Source organism: Somniosus microcephalus, unplaced genomic scaffold (genome assembly GCF_052327205.1).
Source record: "Somniosus microcephalus isolate GS21.2 unplaced genomic scaffold, FLI_Smic_1.0 unresolved_chr6, whole genome shotgun sequence".
Lineage (NCBI taxonomy): Eukaryota > Metazoa > Chordata > Chondrichthyes > Squaliformes > Somniosidae > Somniosus > Somniosus microcephalus.
This window is the reverse complement of record NW_028225184.1, coordinates 44,462,687-44,477,918: the sequence shown is the minus strand read 5'-3', so window position 1 is coordinate 44,477,918 and position 15,232 is coordinate 44,462,687. Positions and strand designations below refer to the sequence as shown.

The 15,232-nt window shown below is 42.8% G+C and overlaps 1 protein-coding gene across 1 annotated transcript; it reads right to left on the bottom strand.

The window, feature by feature from the left end:
• Positions 1-225: 225 nt before the first annotated feature.
• Positions 226-6,740, bottom strand: LOC147087251 (putative G protein-coupled receptor 139). Its single transcript, XM_085978134.1, has 2 exons — positions 6,581-6,740; positions 226-1,130 (listed from the first exon to the last, which is right to left on the bottom strand). Exons 1-2 carry the CDS (start codon positions 6,738-6,740, stop codon positions 226-228), a joined length of 1,065 nt encoding a protein of 354 aa, XP_085834260.1.
• Between the last annotated feature and the right edge of the window lie 8,492 nt (positions 6,741-15,232).

Genomic DNA, 15,232 nt, shown 5'->3' with positions numbered 1-15,232 from the left:
CTGAGCTCTTTAGTGCCGCCTTTTAGAGCAACAATTCAGGTGACGTCTGCAGGTCACCTGACCTATTGTCGCCTCAATATGTCAGATCATCAATACAATGTAATATCACATTTAAGATAATGTCTGGGCTCTCTGCTGCTAATGAAAATTATATTTCTGCCCAGTGTGAAATGGGGTAAATGGGGGATGAAATGGGACTGTGTTCTAGTGCTTGTAAGCCTTCAGCTATGACTTAACTAATTTAATAATTAGATTGAGTGGGTATTTCACTGCATTCCTCAGCTCCTCTCTGAATTTAGTCTGGGTCACAGCGTAAATACACGTGTTGGTGCAGGAACTCAGAAGCTGCAGCATTGTTGCTGTGTGTTCTGTGATATAATGAGGGTCAGTGGTGGAGTAATAAAGCCGAATATCTGCAATTCGCGCATAAAGTTTATAGAAAACCAGGACCACCCATAACAATATAAAACTGCCAGATAAACTGAAGAGTAAAACGATGGATTTCCTTCGATTCTCCATCTCTGGGTCGTTGTGATTCTCTCCATCGCTGCGGCCCCGCAGTCGCCTGCGGACTCTACTGGCCGCTAAAATACGTCTGACCGTCAGAGCATTGAGCAGCAAAATCAGAAAGAACGGGACACAAGGTGTTAAAATCAGGTGAAACAACTCATAGACTCCCCATAATGGGGAAGTAAAGAAGCTCAGTTTAGGGTTACAACCCCAGGGAACATCATCAATTATATGCTTAGGTTCATATGCAAAGTACCAGGGGACAGACTCTAAACAGCCCAGCACACTCACTGTTCCGATAACCACAGCCGCCGTTTTCTCGGTGCAATATTTTGTTTTCAGCTGCTCACAACAAATGGCCACAAATCGATCAAAGGTGAAAGCGACTGTGAGCCACACAGAAACCACCGTGGACGCAGAAATCAGGAGGTAAATGAGACTACACACGGAAGTAATGTGCAGGAATATATCTGGGAAATAGATCTGACCAATCCAACTCAATATGGGATCAGAGATGACGACCAGGAGATCGGCCGCGGCCATTCCCACCAGGTAGCGAGTGATGCATTTGGTGAGACCGCACTTTCCTCGGGACAGGATCACAATCGCCACCAGGTTAACTGTAAGAGAGAGAAAAGGGAAGCGGATAAATTACTGATCAGACCTGGAGCCAAAGCAGCAGTTTGACGGGCTCTGGGTGAACATTCCAGCTTTGTTGCTGCATCGAGCGGTGGATACCGGTTCATTGACCTGGGCAGCGCTTTCGGGCAGTGAAATGTTTTTAAACATGATTATCGATAATACATTGGGAAATCGATGAAGAAAGTGAATAAAGTGAGCGCCGGATCCACTGGAAGGGTCGAGTCAAGGGTACAGTGCTGGTGGGGAAGGGAGAAGGGATTTTACAGATCCGGAATCCAAAGTGTTGTATCCGGTTTTTGGGCTCCTGACTGAAAGCCTGGAAGGTGCGGGGACAGAGGGAGGTGCTGCTGATCTGTTGCTCTTGATTAACAGAGCCGACAGGGGCTGGCACATTACGGTAAAGGCCGAGAGCCGCTGAGTTGCAGGCTTCGGATCGGATTGAAAGAGGCAGCTGGAGGGCGAGCCAGTGAGTGAGAGTGGGAGGGAGACAAGGAAAAGGACATGTGGGAGTTGGAGGGGAGTCAGGGGCTGAAGGTTTAGGAAAGCGGATAATCTGAAACAATGGAAGAGGAGAGAGAAGATTCACTGCCAGGGGAGGGGAGGATGGGATTCGCAGGGAGAGTGCAGCAGAGTGTTAGAGGAAATCTAATACATAGATCGAAGTAACACAACTCAATTCATACATTCTCCCATTAATATATGTGATTAATGATGTCACATACGAACTCGTTGGAGACATAATGTGTTCTATAAATTTACTTAGCATATTCAATTAAAATGACACTAAAAATGTAATAATTTAACCAGCCTCGCTTTTAGTTAATTATGATCAAGCCGAGTTTTTAAAATGGAGTATCCTCATGACGATCAACAAATGCCTGATTCTATTTTTCAATACCATTCAATTATATTTTCATTTATACAGTTAATAAGCTTGAGCACAATAGCAAAATAGTACGAATGCGGGAAATCTGAAACAGCAACAGAAATGCTGGAAACACTCAGTTCTGATGACCTGTTATCGACCTGAAATGTTAACTCTGCATCTCTCTCTACGATGCTGCCTGAACTGCTGTGTGTTTCCAGAATAAGTTTCAGCTGTTCATTCCGATTAATTATTCACACTGCTGTCGCTGTCTCTCTCCCTTCATTCTACCCGGCGTTTTCCTTCTAAGTCTGTCTGTTGATTGCTCCACTCTATCTCCCTGCAATATCTCTGCTGTCTCTCTCAATGCCCCTTTTCAAATCCGAATCAATCCGACATCTTGCGCCTGAATTCTGTTCAACATTCCCATGTTCAATGATCTTATTCTCTGAGTCAGTTTGTTCAATGTTGTAGACTCCGTGAATAGTTTAATATTTCTGCAGATCACCGAAGTCTCCACTTGTTCGCCTTCACCTCATCTGTAATGCCTGCAATAAACAGAACATAATGTCTCTTCCAGATAGACCCGGCAATAATTGATGCCCTTTCTCCTGTAATTATAAAGTACAACGTTAGATGGCGCGATTGTTGAATTAACAAAACGCCAACACCACAACTGCTCCTTAAAATCTCCATGATCAATAGAAGTGCTCCTGCTTCCAACAGATACATTGCAAACTGACACAGCATAACCCCAAAACATTTAATTTTACAATGAAGTCCAACGACAGTCAGTGAATCCATCTGCATTGAAGCAGCGAAGGAGATGTTAAAGAGTGAGGAGCAAACTCAGTTCAGTCGCCAGACCTCTGAAACGGCGTCAGATACAGACACTGCAAAATAATATTACACAACAGTGAAAGACATTACATACATTGAAATCCCAGCTAAACAGAACCATGTTATTGTGGGGAGGACATTACACCGCCTCCTTGGAACACTGAGACCGTGAGCTGCCTCATTATCAATCACTGGAAACACATTCATGAAAAAAATATTTCAGGACAGATTACTTCCACATCGTGAAACTGTGAACTACTTCTGATGGTCTGATTCCTGCTTTTAGCTCTGTCTCCAATACAGACAGTGCAGAAAAAAAACCTGGAACACTACCAGGGCTGGGTAAACAAATATCATTATGGATATAACGCAGCTATTACAAGACTTCAGAAAAATTGTACAATCCCTCATTCAACTGATGGAGCAGAACAGGTGATCGTGTAACACATGCTTCTAGAAATCAATGGCCAAGTCCAGCAGCACAGTTGCCACAGATTTAACCATAACGAGCTAGGATAACGGCTCACCAGAAACTCCAACGGCTGCAATAACAGGATAGTAAATGTCTTCTATCTGATAGACTACTGGATATCCCATTTCTGTGAGAAGGGGTGACTTTTGTGGGAGTGGAACCCACAGTTCCGGCAGGCACTCTGAGCTGATACTATGCAATGGGCCCTGATTTATACAGGAGATAAGTCTCCACTGACACTTTTATACCCCTGATCATTGCTATTAGTTACAGACACATGAACAAATACATTACATCAAGACCTATGAGTCTGAAGTAAATAATGTGGTGGATAAATCACAAACAACTCAAAGTCAAGGGCATTATCCTCATTAGACCTCGCTGGGGAATGAGGCTGAAAGCTGTGCTCATTCAGGACTGACCCAACAAAAGGGGCGGCTCCATTTACAGTTATCATGTAATTGTATTGACCATGTTCACTCCTACTGATTCATTTATAAATGTTATTTATTTCTCCGCAGTGTATAAAGAATCCAGATACACAAGCAGACCCCTTTCAAGCTGTCCCTGTAGATTCACAATTAAAAGTTTGATGTATCAGTCCCTAGCACAAGGACAGTTAAAGATGATGTTCACTATTGAAGCCTAGAAATTACTGTGCGTGATATTAGGGGACGGAAAGTGAACGTGCCTCATTGACATTCCTATCTCCGCTATTTTACTGCAGATGTTTACCATTTGTTCTACATGGGTTAACAGATCCCATGAAGTTAAAACAGTGCCACCTCCTGACTACATTCCTCCAATTCTCTCCTGGCCAGCCATCCAACCTGCACCTTTTATCAATGCCAACCAGTCCTAAATTCTGCTGTCAGTGTCCAGCACTGCCCAAGTCCCACTCGCCCATTGCTCTCGGTCTCACTGAGCTCCAGTGTCTCCCAGAAACCCCACCTCGAAGGTTTACATTTAAAATTCTGATCTTGGAGTTTAAATCCTCCATGGCCTCACCCCTCGCCAATTCCACCCTCTCATCCTACCCTGCAGTTAACCCACCCGTGGTCTTGGATACCTCTGCCTCTGGCTTCTTTTGGTGGGACTGCCTCTCTCGGTTCCAGTCTTACCAAACTGACCATAGCCAGAGCATCTCCAGCAATGTCTTAACTTTCCATACCAGCAGCGTTAACTCTCGAGTCTCTGAACTTTCCATTCTTGCCCCGCCTCTTCCTCATCTACATGCTGCCTTTTGTGACATAAGCTACAGACATGGGGTCAGCGTCCACATGTCTGCTGACAAGACCCAGCTCCAGCTCTCCACCATCTCTGTCTACACTCCACTACCTCTGTGTTATCAGACTGCAACAGTCTGTTTTGCATGAGCTGCGATTTGCTCCTACACGGTGAAGACCGACCCTCCACTATTGGCCCCACCACAATCTGCTAACCCTTTTCAACGATTCCATTCCCCCTCCTGGCTGTTGTCTCAGGCTGGATATGTAACCTCTGACCCCTATTTGTCCTGTGCTATGCTACCGAGCTCGTATCCTCTCAATCACAAGAGACACCTAATTCCGCCCCCATAATAACGCCGGCCTCTGCCCCTGCCTCAGCCCATCGGCATTAAAACCATCAATCAGGAGTTAATCAGCTCCAGACTCTCCGTCCTCTCCTCCAATCTGTCTCCTTTTCATTCCTCGGACACTGGCCTCTCTTTGGTAGGGCTTGACTTGCTGGTTTCCATGATTATCTATCTGATCGGAAACAGGGAATAGAGAGATGTAACGACACAGAAGGGGGTCCTTTGGACCATCGAGCCCATACCGGCCCTCTGCACAGCAATCGAGTCAATCCCATTCCCCCGCTGTATCCCCGTAGCCCTGGTACTTTATTTCTCTCAAATGCCGATGCAGTCTCCCCTTGAAAATATTGAGTATCTCCGCTTCCATCACTTCTGTCGGCAGCGAGTTCCAGGACCTCAACACTTGCTGCGAAAAAATGTTTTTCCTCACATCCCCGCTGTAACTCTTGCCCAAAACCTTAAGTCTGTGTCCCCTAGTCCCTGTACCATTAACTACTGGGAACAGCCTATGCCCGACTAGCCTATCCAAACCCGTCATATTATTGTACACTTCTATCAAATCACCCCTCCACCTCCTTTGCACAAATGAAAACAAATCCAACTGCTACAACCTGAACTTGTAGCTAAGATGCCCCATCGCCGGAACCATTTTGGTATATCTCCTCAGCGCCCGCTCAAATCCCTTCACATCCTTCCTAAGTGTGGTGACCAGGACTGGATGCAATACTCAAGTTGTGGCCTAACTATCAATTTATAAAGTTTCAGCATAACATCTATACTATTGTACTCAATGCCCCTATTTATGAAGCCCAACATCCCATATAAGATACCATATCTCCAGCAATGGTTTCTCTCACAATCATCTCCGGCCCACAGCACCGTTCCCTATGATGCCACCCAGGTATCTATCGTCCCCGTCTCTTGTTCCTCATCTACATGCTTCTTCCATATATATGGGATCTGCTTTTATATGTAAGTTGTCAGTACAAGTTTTAACACTCCATTCACTCTCTAGAGCCCGCTACCTGTGTTGTCAGACTACTTGTCCCACATTCTGTTTGGATGAGCCACAATTTTCTCCAATCAAACATTGGCAAGACTAAAGGCCTCATCTTAGCCCCAGCCACATTCCACTTTTGATCAATAGTCCAAATCAACTTATCGATGTTCCTTGTAATTCAAGTTACTTGTGCAGCTGTGTCTATTAAAGACTCTGAACCATATCAATATCTGCTTCTTTCCTGATTAGAACTCGGCCGTTATTGTCAATATCCCGACTGGTATGATTTTATATTCTCTAATACGAAACCACAGACTGTCAATATTGTTGGCTTGAGTGAAGTGACTTCTTCTGTGCAGTGTCTTGTCTCCATTTCCTATTTATTCGAGGTTTTGTGTTTAATTCTCCACATTGCCCATTCATTGCCCTAAAATTGTTTTCCTCCATTACAATCAGACCCACTATGTTGCAGGACCAGTTTGTGAGGTTCTAAGAAATTTAAGGTATTTGTTATGGCCGAGCTATTTCGTGATGCCCTGCTCTCATATTGCAGTGAAGTGCTTGCCAGGGACATCACATGAATGCAGCCGTTTGGCAAGTGTCTCGGAACAGAAACCAAATTGGAACAATTGGAATGGTGCAAAAATCGAACTTTTTCAGACCAGACAAACTCACCTGTAGTCGGCGGGTTTCGAAACTCCATCAGTGATTTCTGATTCATCGCCTTACTGCTCACCTTAGATGGCTGCTGCTTTTGGCTGCAATTTCGGTGCCTGCGATCCAAATGCTTTGGTGCACCAGCCAGTTGGGGATCTGTGGAGAATTCAACTTTCATTGCTCAGCTTATCTGGGCAGCGATTCCAAGTTCAGCGACATTATTTATTCATTGATGGGCTGTGGGCTTCGCTGGAAAGGCCAGCATTTATTGCCCATCCCTAATTACCCTTGAGAAGTTGTTGGTGAGCTGCAGTCGGTGTGGTGAATTTACTCCCACTGTGCTGTTATGGAGGGAGTTCCAAGATTTTACCCAGCAATGATGAAGGAATGGTTATATACTTCCCTGTCAGGGTGGTGCGTGACTTGGATGGGAACTTGTGGGTGATGATGTTCCCATGCACATGCTGCACTTCTCCTTCCTGGTGGTAGAGGTCCCGGGTTTGGGCAGTGCTGTCGAAGAAGCCTTGGCGATTTGCTGCGGTTCATGTTGTAGATGGTGCACACTGCAGCCACTGTACGCCGGTGGTGAAGGGAGGGAATATTTAATGTGGTGGATGGGTGCTGGTCAAGCGAGCTGCTTTGTCCTGGATGGTGACAAATTTCTTGAGTTTTGTTTTAGTTGCAGTCATTCAGGCAAGTGAAAACTATTTCATCACACTCCTTACTTGTGCCTTGTAGATCATGGAAAGGCATTGGCGATTCAGGAGGTGAGACGCTCACCACAGAATACCCAGCATCTGAAATACTCTTGTGGCTTCAAACTTATGAGGCTGCTCCAATAATGCTTCAAGACAATGGTAACCTGCAGGATGAAAACGCTAGGGCTTAGGCGATGGTAATACAATTGAAAATAAAGGGCGCTGTTTATAATCACTTCTTGGAGATAGTCATTGCCTGGCACTTATGTGGTGTGAATGTTACTTGCCACTTATCAAGCCAAGCTACGAAGTTTTGATGCATGCGGACATGGACTGCTTCATTATCTGAGGAGTTGCGAATGGCACTGAGCACTTTCCAAAAATCAGTGAGTATCCCCAATTCTGAAATTCTGACAGAAGGAAGCACACTGATGAAGCAGCTGCAGATGGTTGGACCTAGAACCCTGCCGTGTGGAGCTACTGCAGCACTGTCCAACGACTGAGATGATTGGCTTCCAACGACCACAAACATCTTCCTTTATGCTAGGCATGACTCCAGCCAGTGGAAAGTTTCCCACCTGATTCGCATTGACTTCAATTTTAGTGGCTTCCTTGATGGCACCTCACCACTGTATTTCAACTCTTTTGTGCATGTTCGGAACAAGGCTCTACTGAGGTCTGGAGCCGGGTGGTCCTGGCAGAACCCAAAACTGAGCATGTCAGTTTGCTGATGATTCAGGGTAAATTGATGATGCGGTAATTGGCTGGATGGGATTTGTTCTGCTTTTAGTGTAAGGGACATACCTGGGCAGTTTTCCAATTGTCGGGTAGATGCCATTGTTGTAGCTGTACTGGAACAGCTTGGCTAGAGGTGCGGCTAGTAAAGGAGCACAAGTGTTCCGCATGACAGGCGCGATGTTGTCAGGGCCGAGAGCCTTTGCTGGGTCAAGTGCGCTCAGTGCTCCCTGTTAGGGTGCAGCATTATATGCCCAGTGCTGTCTAAGTTCCACCGTTCTTTATCAGATGCCATGGGGATTCTTCATATTGTTTATGTATCGTCCTATGCCAGAGCCTTCAATCACTCCGGAAGACTCTAGCTGGTACACTTTCAAAGGTTACCTCTAATTCTTTGCTAACAATGGTAGTACTAGTACCACTGCTGTGATATCCTCGTCCCGGACTTTATTTCGAGCGACTAATAAAGCTATTCCCAGCTGAACCATCATATTATTTGCTATATCCGCGATTTCTTTGAAGCATTTTACTCAGTTGGTGTTCATGAATACACAAAATGATTCGACTGGACTCTCTTTCGTCCACTCCCTTCTGTAAAACATTTATCACAAATGTCACATGCAGGCTGCACATGCCACTTCTAGAAAGGTCCTGATATTAGTTAGACTCATTGGTTGCTCGTATTACCCTTGAATTCCAAAGCTCTCGCATCAATTCTTCCGCAGACAACAATGTCTTCTAATGCTTCATTACATCATCACCTTCCCAGAAACTATCTATGTCTCTCTGTTTAGTCCTGCTAACCCTGTCGTGGCTTCTATTACTAGTCATTCTGTCAACCCTCGCTTTCTTAGAGATTGTAACTGATTCTCCTTATCTTCCCTATCTTCCACAGCACATGGTTCCTGTTTTCTATTTAAACTCACAATTCCTTCACTAATTCTACCACCGTTTTTTATTTAATTGTGAACAACTCCCTTCACAAATCTTCACAAAGCTTTTATTTATCACAATAGGTATGATTTCATGCGGAGCATCGTAACATAATGCTGTTCCTGATTCCATTACATCTAGACTATTAACATATGTTTATTATTGCTGGACTGGACAGTTCATTCCTTTAGATGGCGTGTCATTTTTGTGTACATGGTTAGTTTGTCAGTGCCAGAATGATGACTCCATTCGTCCCACCCCCATCATCACAGTGCATGACTTCCCTTCTCAATTCTATATGATGTCTCAACATCCGTAACCAATTTACTGTTTGGGTCAGGGTATATCCCATCCACCCGGATTTAGGGGAACCTTCCTGGTCTCTGTGGGACTCTCAATCTTCCTAGAGAGTCCGGCTTATGTCTCTTTCTGCAATAACATTGAAAATATGTTTTGAGAGGCTATTCCTCGGCTTGTCACTGAATCGGGATTACAAGATAGAGCTTGATGTCCAAACCCAACCTATTTTGTGTCCTATTCTTCCTCATTTAAGTCACATCTTACTTAGATCCATATTTTGGAGGCTATAAGATATGGCCTCCTTGTCTCCAATTTTCAGCTTGTAGCTGCTTTCAATACAACCAAGGCCCCTTGTCCAGATAGAGACAAGGGTTAGGCCTTCCTTATCTTTGTTTTCATCCTCCCTACAAGGTTTCTTTGTTCAAAAGTTAATGGGTGCCTTGAAACTAACTGTAAGGATATCCTAACTTTAACACCATTCTGCTTAATTTTAATTGTAGTCCCTCTTACAGGTACCAACGTGTTTTAATCGTTCTTTATTGCTTCGACGTCGGCGTATATGACTGTGCCTTGAAGATTTTTATTAAATCTGAATATGCTGAGCTACATTAACCATTTCATATCCATAACTGAGAATGTCTGATATCAGTTCTGCAGTGCAAATTCACCGTGTTTCCGTATTCTAGTTGATTTCCACAGAAGAAATCACATTTGCAATATCAAGCGATATGTAAAATCTGATTAAAACCGTTCCTGGGCTTTCAGGTGAATTTATCAAAAGATCGGAGGTGTCTGGAGATATTTGCTCATCTACACCTTGTAAGCTGCAATACACGTAACAAAACCGCTGCTACGGAGTGGAGATCGAAATTGTGAGCGAATTTTGAGATGATCACTGATGGATTAAAAATGGCAGATGTCAGCATGGGATCCTTTGTCTGTACGGATTCAAAATGCAGGTGGTCAGCATAATGTCCTCTGTTTGGAAGAACACATGGACAGGAAAGAGAAATACCAGATGAAGAGGAAGTCACGTCCACACACACATCACAAGAATATGAACATGTCATGCAGAAAGAACTCCAATCAGGGATGGTTGGGATTCAAACTGGCCTATCAGAGGCAGGCAGATGGAGAAATACCAGGGAGCCTATGCCGGAGGGCTCTATACAGGAAAAAAACAGGAGCAAAAACATTAGACGGGCAAAGGGGGCTGTTGAAATGGCAAGTTGATGAGAACCATTTCCAGACTGATCACACGTGGAGGAGTGTATGTATTTATTTATGAAAGTCAGATATGCAGTGGATATATTGCTGGGGATATATTGTTGGGGGTAATTTTATATATGGTTACTGTGGGCATATAAATTGCAGGGATACTTTTATGAACGTTCGAATAAAGTGTGCACATATATATAGCCAGGGTGATATATTGCTGGGGGTACATCTAAGTATGGATTTATTAAAGTGTGGGCATATATGCACATATTATGGATGTACATTTATGTACTCAACTGTGGCCACATACATTGCCAGAGTGAATTAATATACTGCGGGCATAGGCATCGCCGATGGTGCTTCTATGTAAGCTTTTATTTTTAAATTGTAAAGTGAATAAAGACCACTTTTAGTGATCACAAACTTACCTGTCATTGTTGTTTTAATTCTCAAATACCGAACAGTAGTAGGAGAAAGTCGTAGACATGTATGGTCCAGATGTCTCTTGTAGTGGCCAGATTATCAAATGCAGTTTGCTTATTTTTCAGAAGCAACGAGTCAACTATCTCCAAGAGAAAGCTGTCAGTTTAGTATTCTTGACTATACATTCCTAACGTTCCCTGAATTTCGCAGTAATATCTGTTGGATATCTGTGGTGAATTGCATTCAGGTGACTTATTCCAATTCACCTCAGAAATTCATTTTCCTTTTTTTTACCATATAGCCTCAACCAATTCCTCTCATTCAATTTTACACAGTGATTAACATTTCATCTGATTCATGAGCCTGCCAGGAAATGTACCGTCCAATACATTATGATCATAAGATCATTGAGATATTGGTCAAACCTTGTCCAATGTTTTACTGTTTCGTTTAGTTACATTTTACTTAACCAAACATATTGTTGGACCCTCTATTTTCCAAATTACCTGATATGTTATGCCTCGTTCCATTTTATCTTTAGGAAATGATTCCAATTTCAAAGAGCAGTTTTGTTTGACTGACAGACCTTTGCAATATTCAATTTTATTAGCTCAAAAAAAATCTTCCTTGATATAAAGGAATCAACTGGGCTGCACTTCACTCTTTCCATTCAATATAAATGTGAATGTCCCGTTAAACTTCAGGTAAACACATATCAATTTTTCTTATTAATTCCAAATCCAGAAACACGTGATGCCCAGGATGAATGGTTTTACATTAGAGACAGAATTGTTTGCAATTACTTTGAAGGTAACTTCCATAAAAGCCCCCTCCAGAGCACTCTGATGCAAAAGATAATAAATGGTTTGACTGGTAAAGGCCGAGTCTTTGAAAGGCAAGAGCTATATTCGAGATCATGACCATTCTGTGCCGTTTAATGCAGATAAGGTCTCAAATTGTTAAATCAGGTGGATGTCATCAACCTCCATCTGGTCCAGGAAACGGCATTCTCCTGTTTATAAGAAAAGAGAAACAGAGAACCAATGTGGTTCGGCTTACAAGCCCAAGGGGTTAGTTTATCAGTTTATAATTTACTTCTGTCAAGGTTGGGAAATAACCATTTAAATAATGAATTTAATATTTATTAATGCCCAATATATAAATGTACATTCAGCAATGAAATATGAGATGCCCGGTGTATTAAAAAGACAGCTGTCAGTGGAAAGGGTTAACTCCGTTGGAGGTTTATAAGAAGGTGGAGAGAAACATTGTCAGAGACCGTTGCATAACTTCATCTAAATTTAAATAAAACTTTCCGAATCCAAAAAGAACCAAACATAATGTTATTGTTTTCAGTCATTGAACTTTTTCAAACTTGCTCAAAATGTCCTGATAAAATCAAACTGCAGAATCGAATTTCAGATTTTCCTTTATTTCGAATTTTCACAACGTGAACCAGGAAGGCATAAACATGTTAGAATTGCTTTATCGATCCCTATCAAATAAAACTCAGTTAAAACAGCAAAAATCGTTAAAACACCACAATAAAAATTAAAGATATTGTGAAACATTTCTGCAGTTCAGTCCTACTGCGGGGGGTCTCCCGACCATCACCATACTGCTCGGTAGCAGCAGCATTCCGCTTTGTTCACCCACACCATCAAAATGATTAAAAAGTCAGAATCATCACTACTCTTTGTTTCCTTGGCGCTGGTCAAAAATTCAAAATTTCCAGTTATTTTTAATAGACTTATGTCTGGAACTAGAGACTTTCACACAACTTACAACAACCAGAATGTCTGTGGTCACAGCAAGACACTGGTTTTCACAGTGTAATAGGTGAGTTAATCTGAATAATTCCAATTTAATTCAGGTCAATATATTATTAAATAAACACAATAAAAAATATAATAATTAAAACAGCATAAAACCTGTTGATATAAACAAATAAATTAAGTCATCATTCCTTGTCTGCCTTCAGCTATTTTAACAAATAACAGGTAAAATGTTGAATCTAACTGCAGAAAAACGTTTTTTCAATAAAAGACATATTTAACGCTCTTAGCAAAAAGTGAAAAGAGAACAGCGCTTCCCACAGCTTGTGGGCTCCTAACCATTCCAACAGGCTTTTATAAAGAGACATTGGTTGAAAACAAAATATCTCCTACACGCTGTGACAGTAGAAAAGGAATAGATTCGTTCCCTATTCTCCTTCTTTATTCCAGCATAAATTACCGTAGATTTTTTCTCTCAACACAAATTAAAATTTATGATTACTTCTGACTTTGAAAAAACTTAGTGGATGGGAAAAGATATAATTCCAATTGTAGTTCCAGAAATTGCAGTAATTGAGACCGAAATTTTAATTTCGAGGCGGGTAGGGAACGTTAGGTGTGCTTTTCAAACGTTCAAATTAATTTAATTTGTAACTTCGCCTTTTTAAAAAATGTCTAAGGTAGTAAGAGATTTTTTTTAACAGTAACCCAATTTAAAACAAGTGTTTTGAAGAGTTCAAATTGATTTCCTATCAGACATCATAGCCAACATAACCTTAAAGCTGAATCTTAACTTTGTAAAACAAACTCACTGAAGCATTTCATCGTTGCACAAATAAATTTTAGTCAATATTCTGCCCTTGCAGCGCGTTCCTATGCAGAGCTAGACAGGTATCTAACAACTTGATATTTTCCCATAAAAATCACAAGGCTTGACTTTTCTTGTAAACTTTTCTGGAAGATTCTTACTGTGAAACAGAAATACAATACAGAAGTGGAAGCATACATTAGTACACAAACACATAACTGATATGCATACACAAACATGGGTAAGCATGAGCAACACAGTACGTTTGTCATGTAACTTACCAAAACACGTGAAAACACAGCTTACTGTGAATATACATTTAGCAAACTGAAAGGCATTCTCTTACATTCACTTTAAATTAGCCCTGTAAATATTGCATCAAAATACAGCTACAAGTTAACCAGCTAGACACAGAGAGCGAGCAATTCACGGCTAGCTGTGCAGGTTTGCTTACAGAGAAAGGTTGCAAAACTAAACATTTTCTGCAAAATATAGGGTACACTAATCATCTATAACATTCTCAAGTCGTTACAGACATATAGGCCTAGAAATTCAGTTGGTTGCGCCAGCCGTTAGCACCTTAGGAGGAGTAGATGTCGAGCGCTAGGCGCTTAGTGCCCGGACGCAGTGTGATCTGCGCCTCGCCCCAACTTCAGTAGACATTTAGCGCCGGCGCAAAGTCTTTGCGCGCGCTCAGCTGCGCGCAGAGATCATGACGTCATTTCCTCATGCAACGTCGTGCAACGCCCTTTGTGCGCCCCCAACTGGATCTTCAGTCGTGCCAGCCCATTGTGTGCCGGGTGGCCCTAGCGACTGTTGAGTCGAACGGTGCTCAGCCGATGCTGGCCGCGGGGAGCGCAAATGAAAGGGCACTCCTGCTCCTTCTTTGTGAGCGACAAAGGTAGATTCGTGGTGGTGGTGGTGGTGGTGGTGGTCGTCGTCGTCCGGTACCACATAACAGACTGATGGAGAGAAGCCCGCCTCAAAAACAAAAATACAGCGGCCGTTCAAAAAAACAAATCCACCCTCCCCCTTTAAGAGCTCACCGGAGCCAGAGTGTCTGCCGTCAATCTGCAGCTCGCCGCACCTGCCCTGCACCCAACTTCTGGTGTTAGCGCCCCGGGCCACCGGCTTAGCGCCTAATGATAGTCGTGCATCGCCTGGTTTAGCGCAGCAGCAACCTCTTAGGGCGATGCGACTGAATATCGGCGAAGGGGGCTCGACTTTGCGCCGGGTGCAAACTTTAGTGGCCGCCCGACTTTACCACCCCAAAAGTGGTTATACTGAATTTCTAGGCCATAGTGTCCAAGACGAAACGTAACAGGAAAATAACTTCCAACACCATGTGCTGAGCTGCAGGTCTTGTGATATACAGCAATTTACTTTACAGCACTTACTTTACGGCACTTTACTGCGCTTTCCTGCACTTGCTATGTACCAAATATCCACTAGTTGGCGGCACACAATGGGAATCGACCCAAATTAATTAAACCCCTGAATTAAATTGAAAACTAACATAAATTCCTATTGAAGGCAGGACACTCCCCGCTTGGTACAATTCCATTGTACCACTACAGATACAAAATAAAACCTAAAGAAAACGTCCTTTGGCTGCAAACATACTCAGAATCCTTTCTCTAGGTTTCATCAGAAAGGAGGACTACGATCTCTGAGACTGGCTTCAGAAACACTTTGACGGTCCCGTCCTTGACAATCTTCACCTCCACCTTGCGGACCCTCTTGTCCCTGCTCGGCAGAGTTTTGACAACCAGTCCCACTG

Excerpts from the sequence above, each read along its gene's own strand:
- LOC147087251 (XM_085978134.1), bottom strand. The coding sequence starts at position 6,740 with ATGAAAGTTGAATTCTCCACAGATCCCCAACTGGCTGGTGCACCAAAG. Across the intron at positions 1,131-6,580 it reads TCGAAACCCGCCGACTACAG|TTAACCTGGTGGCGATTGTG; the intron begins GTGAGTTTGTCT and ends TCTCTCTTACAG.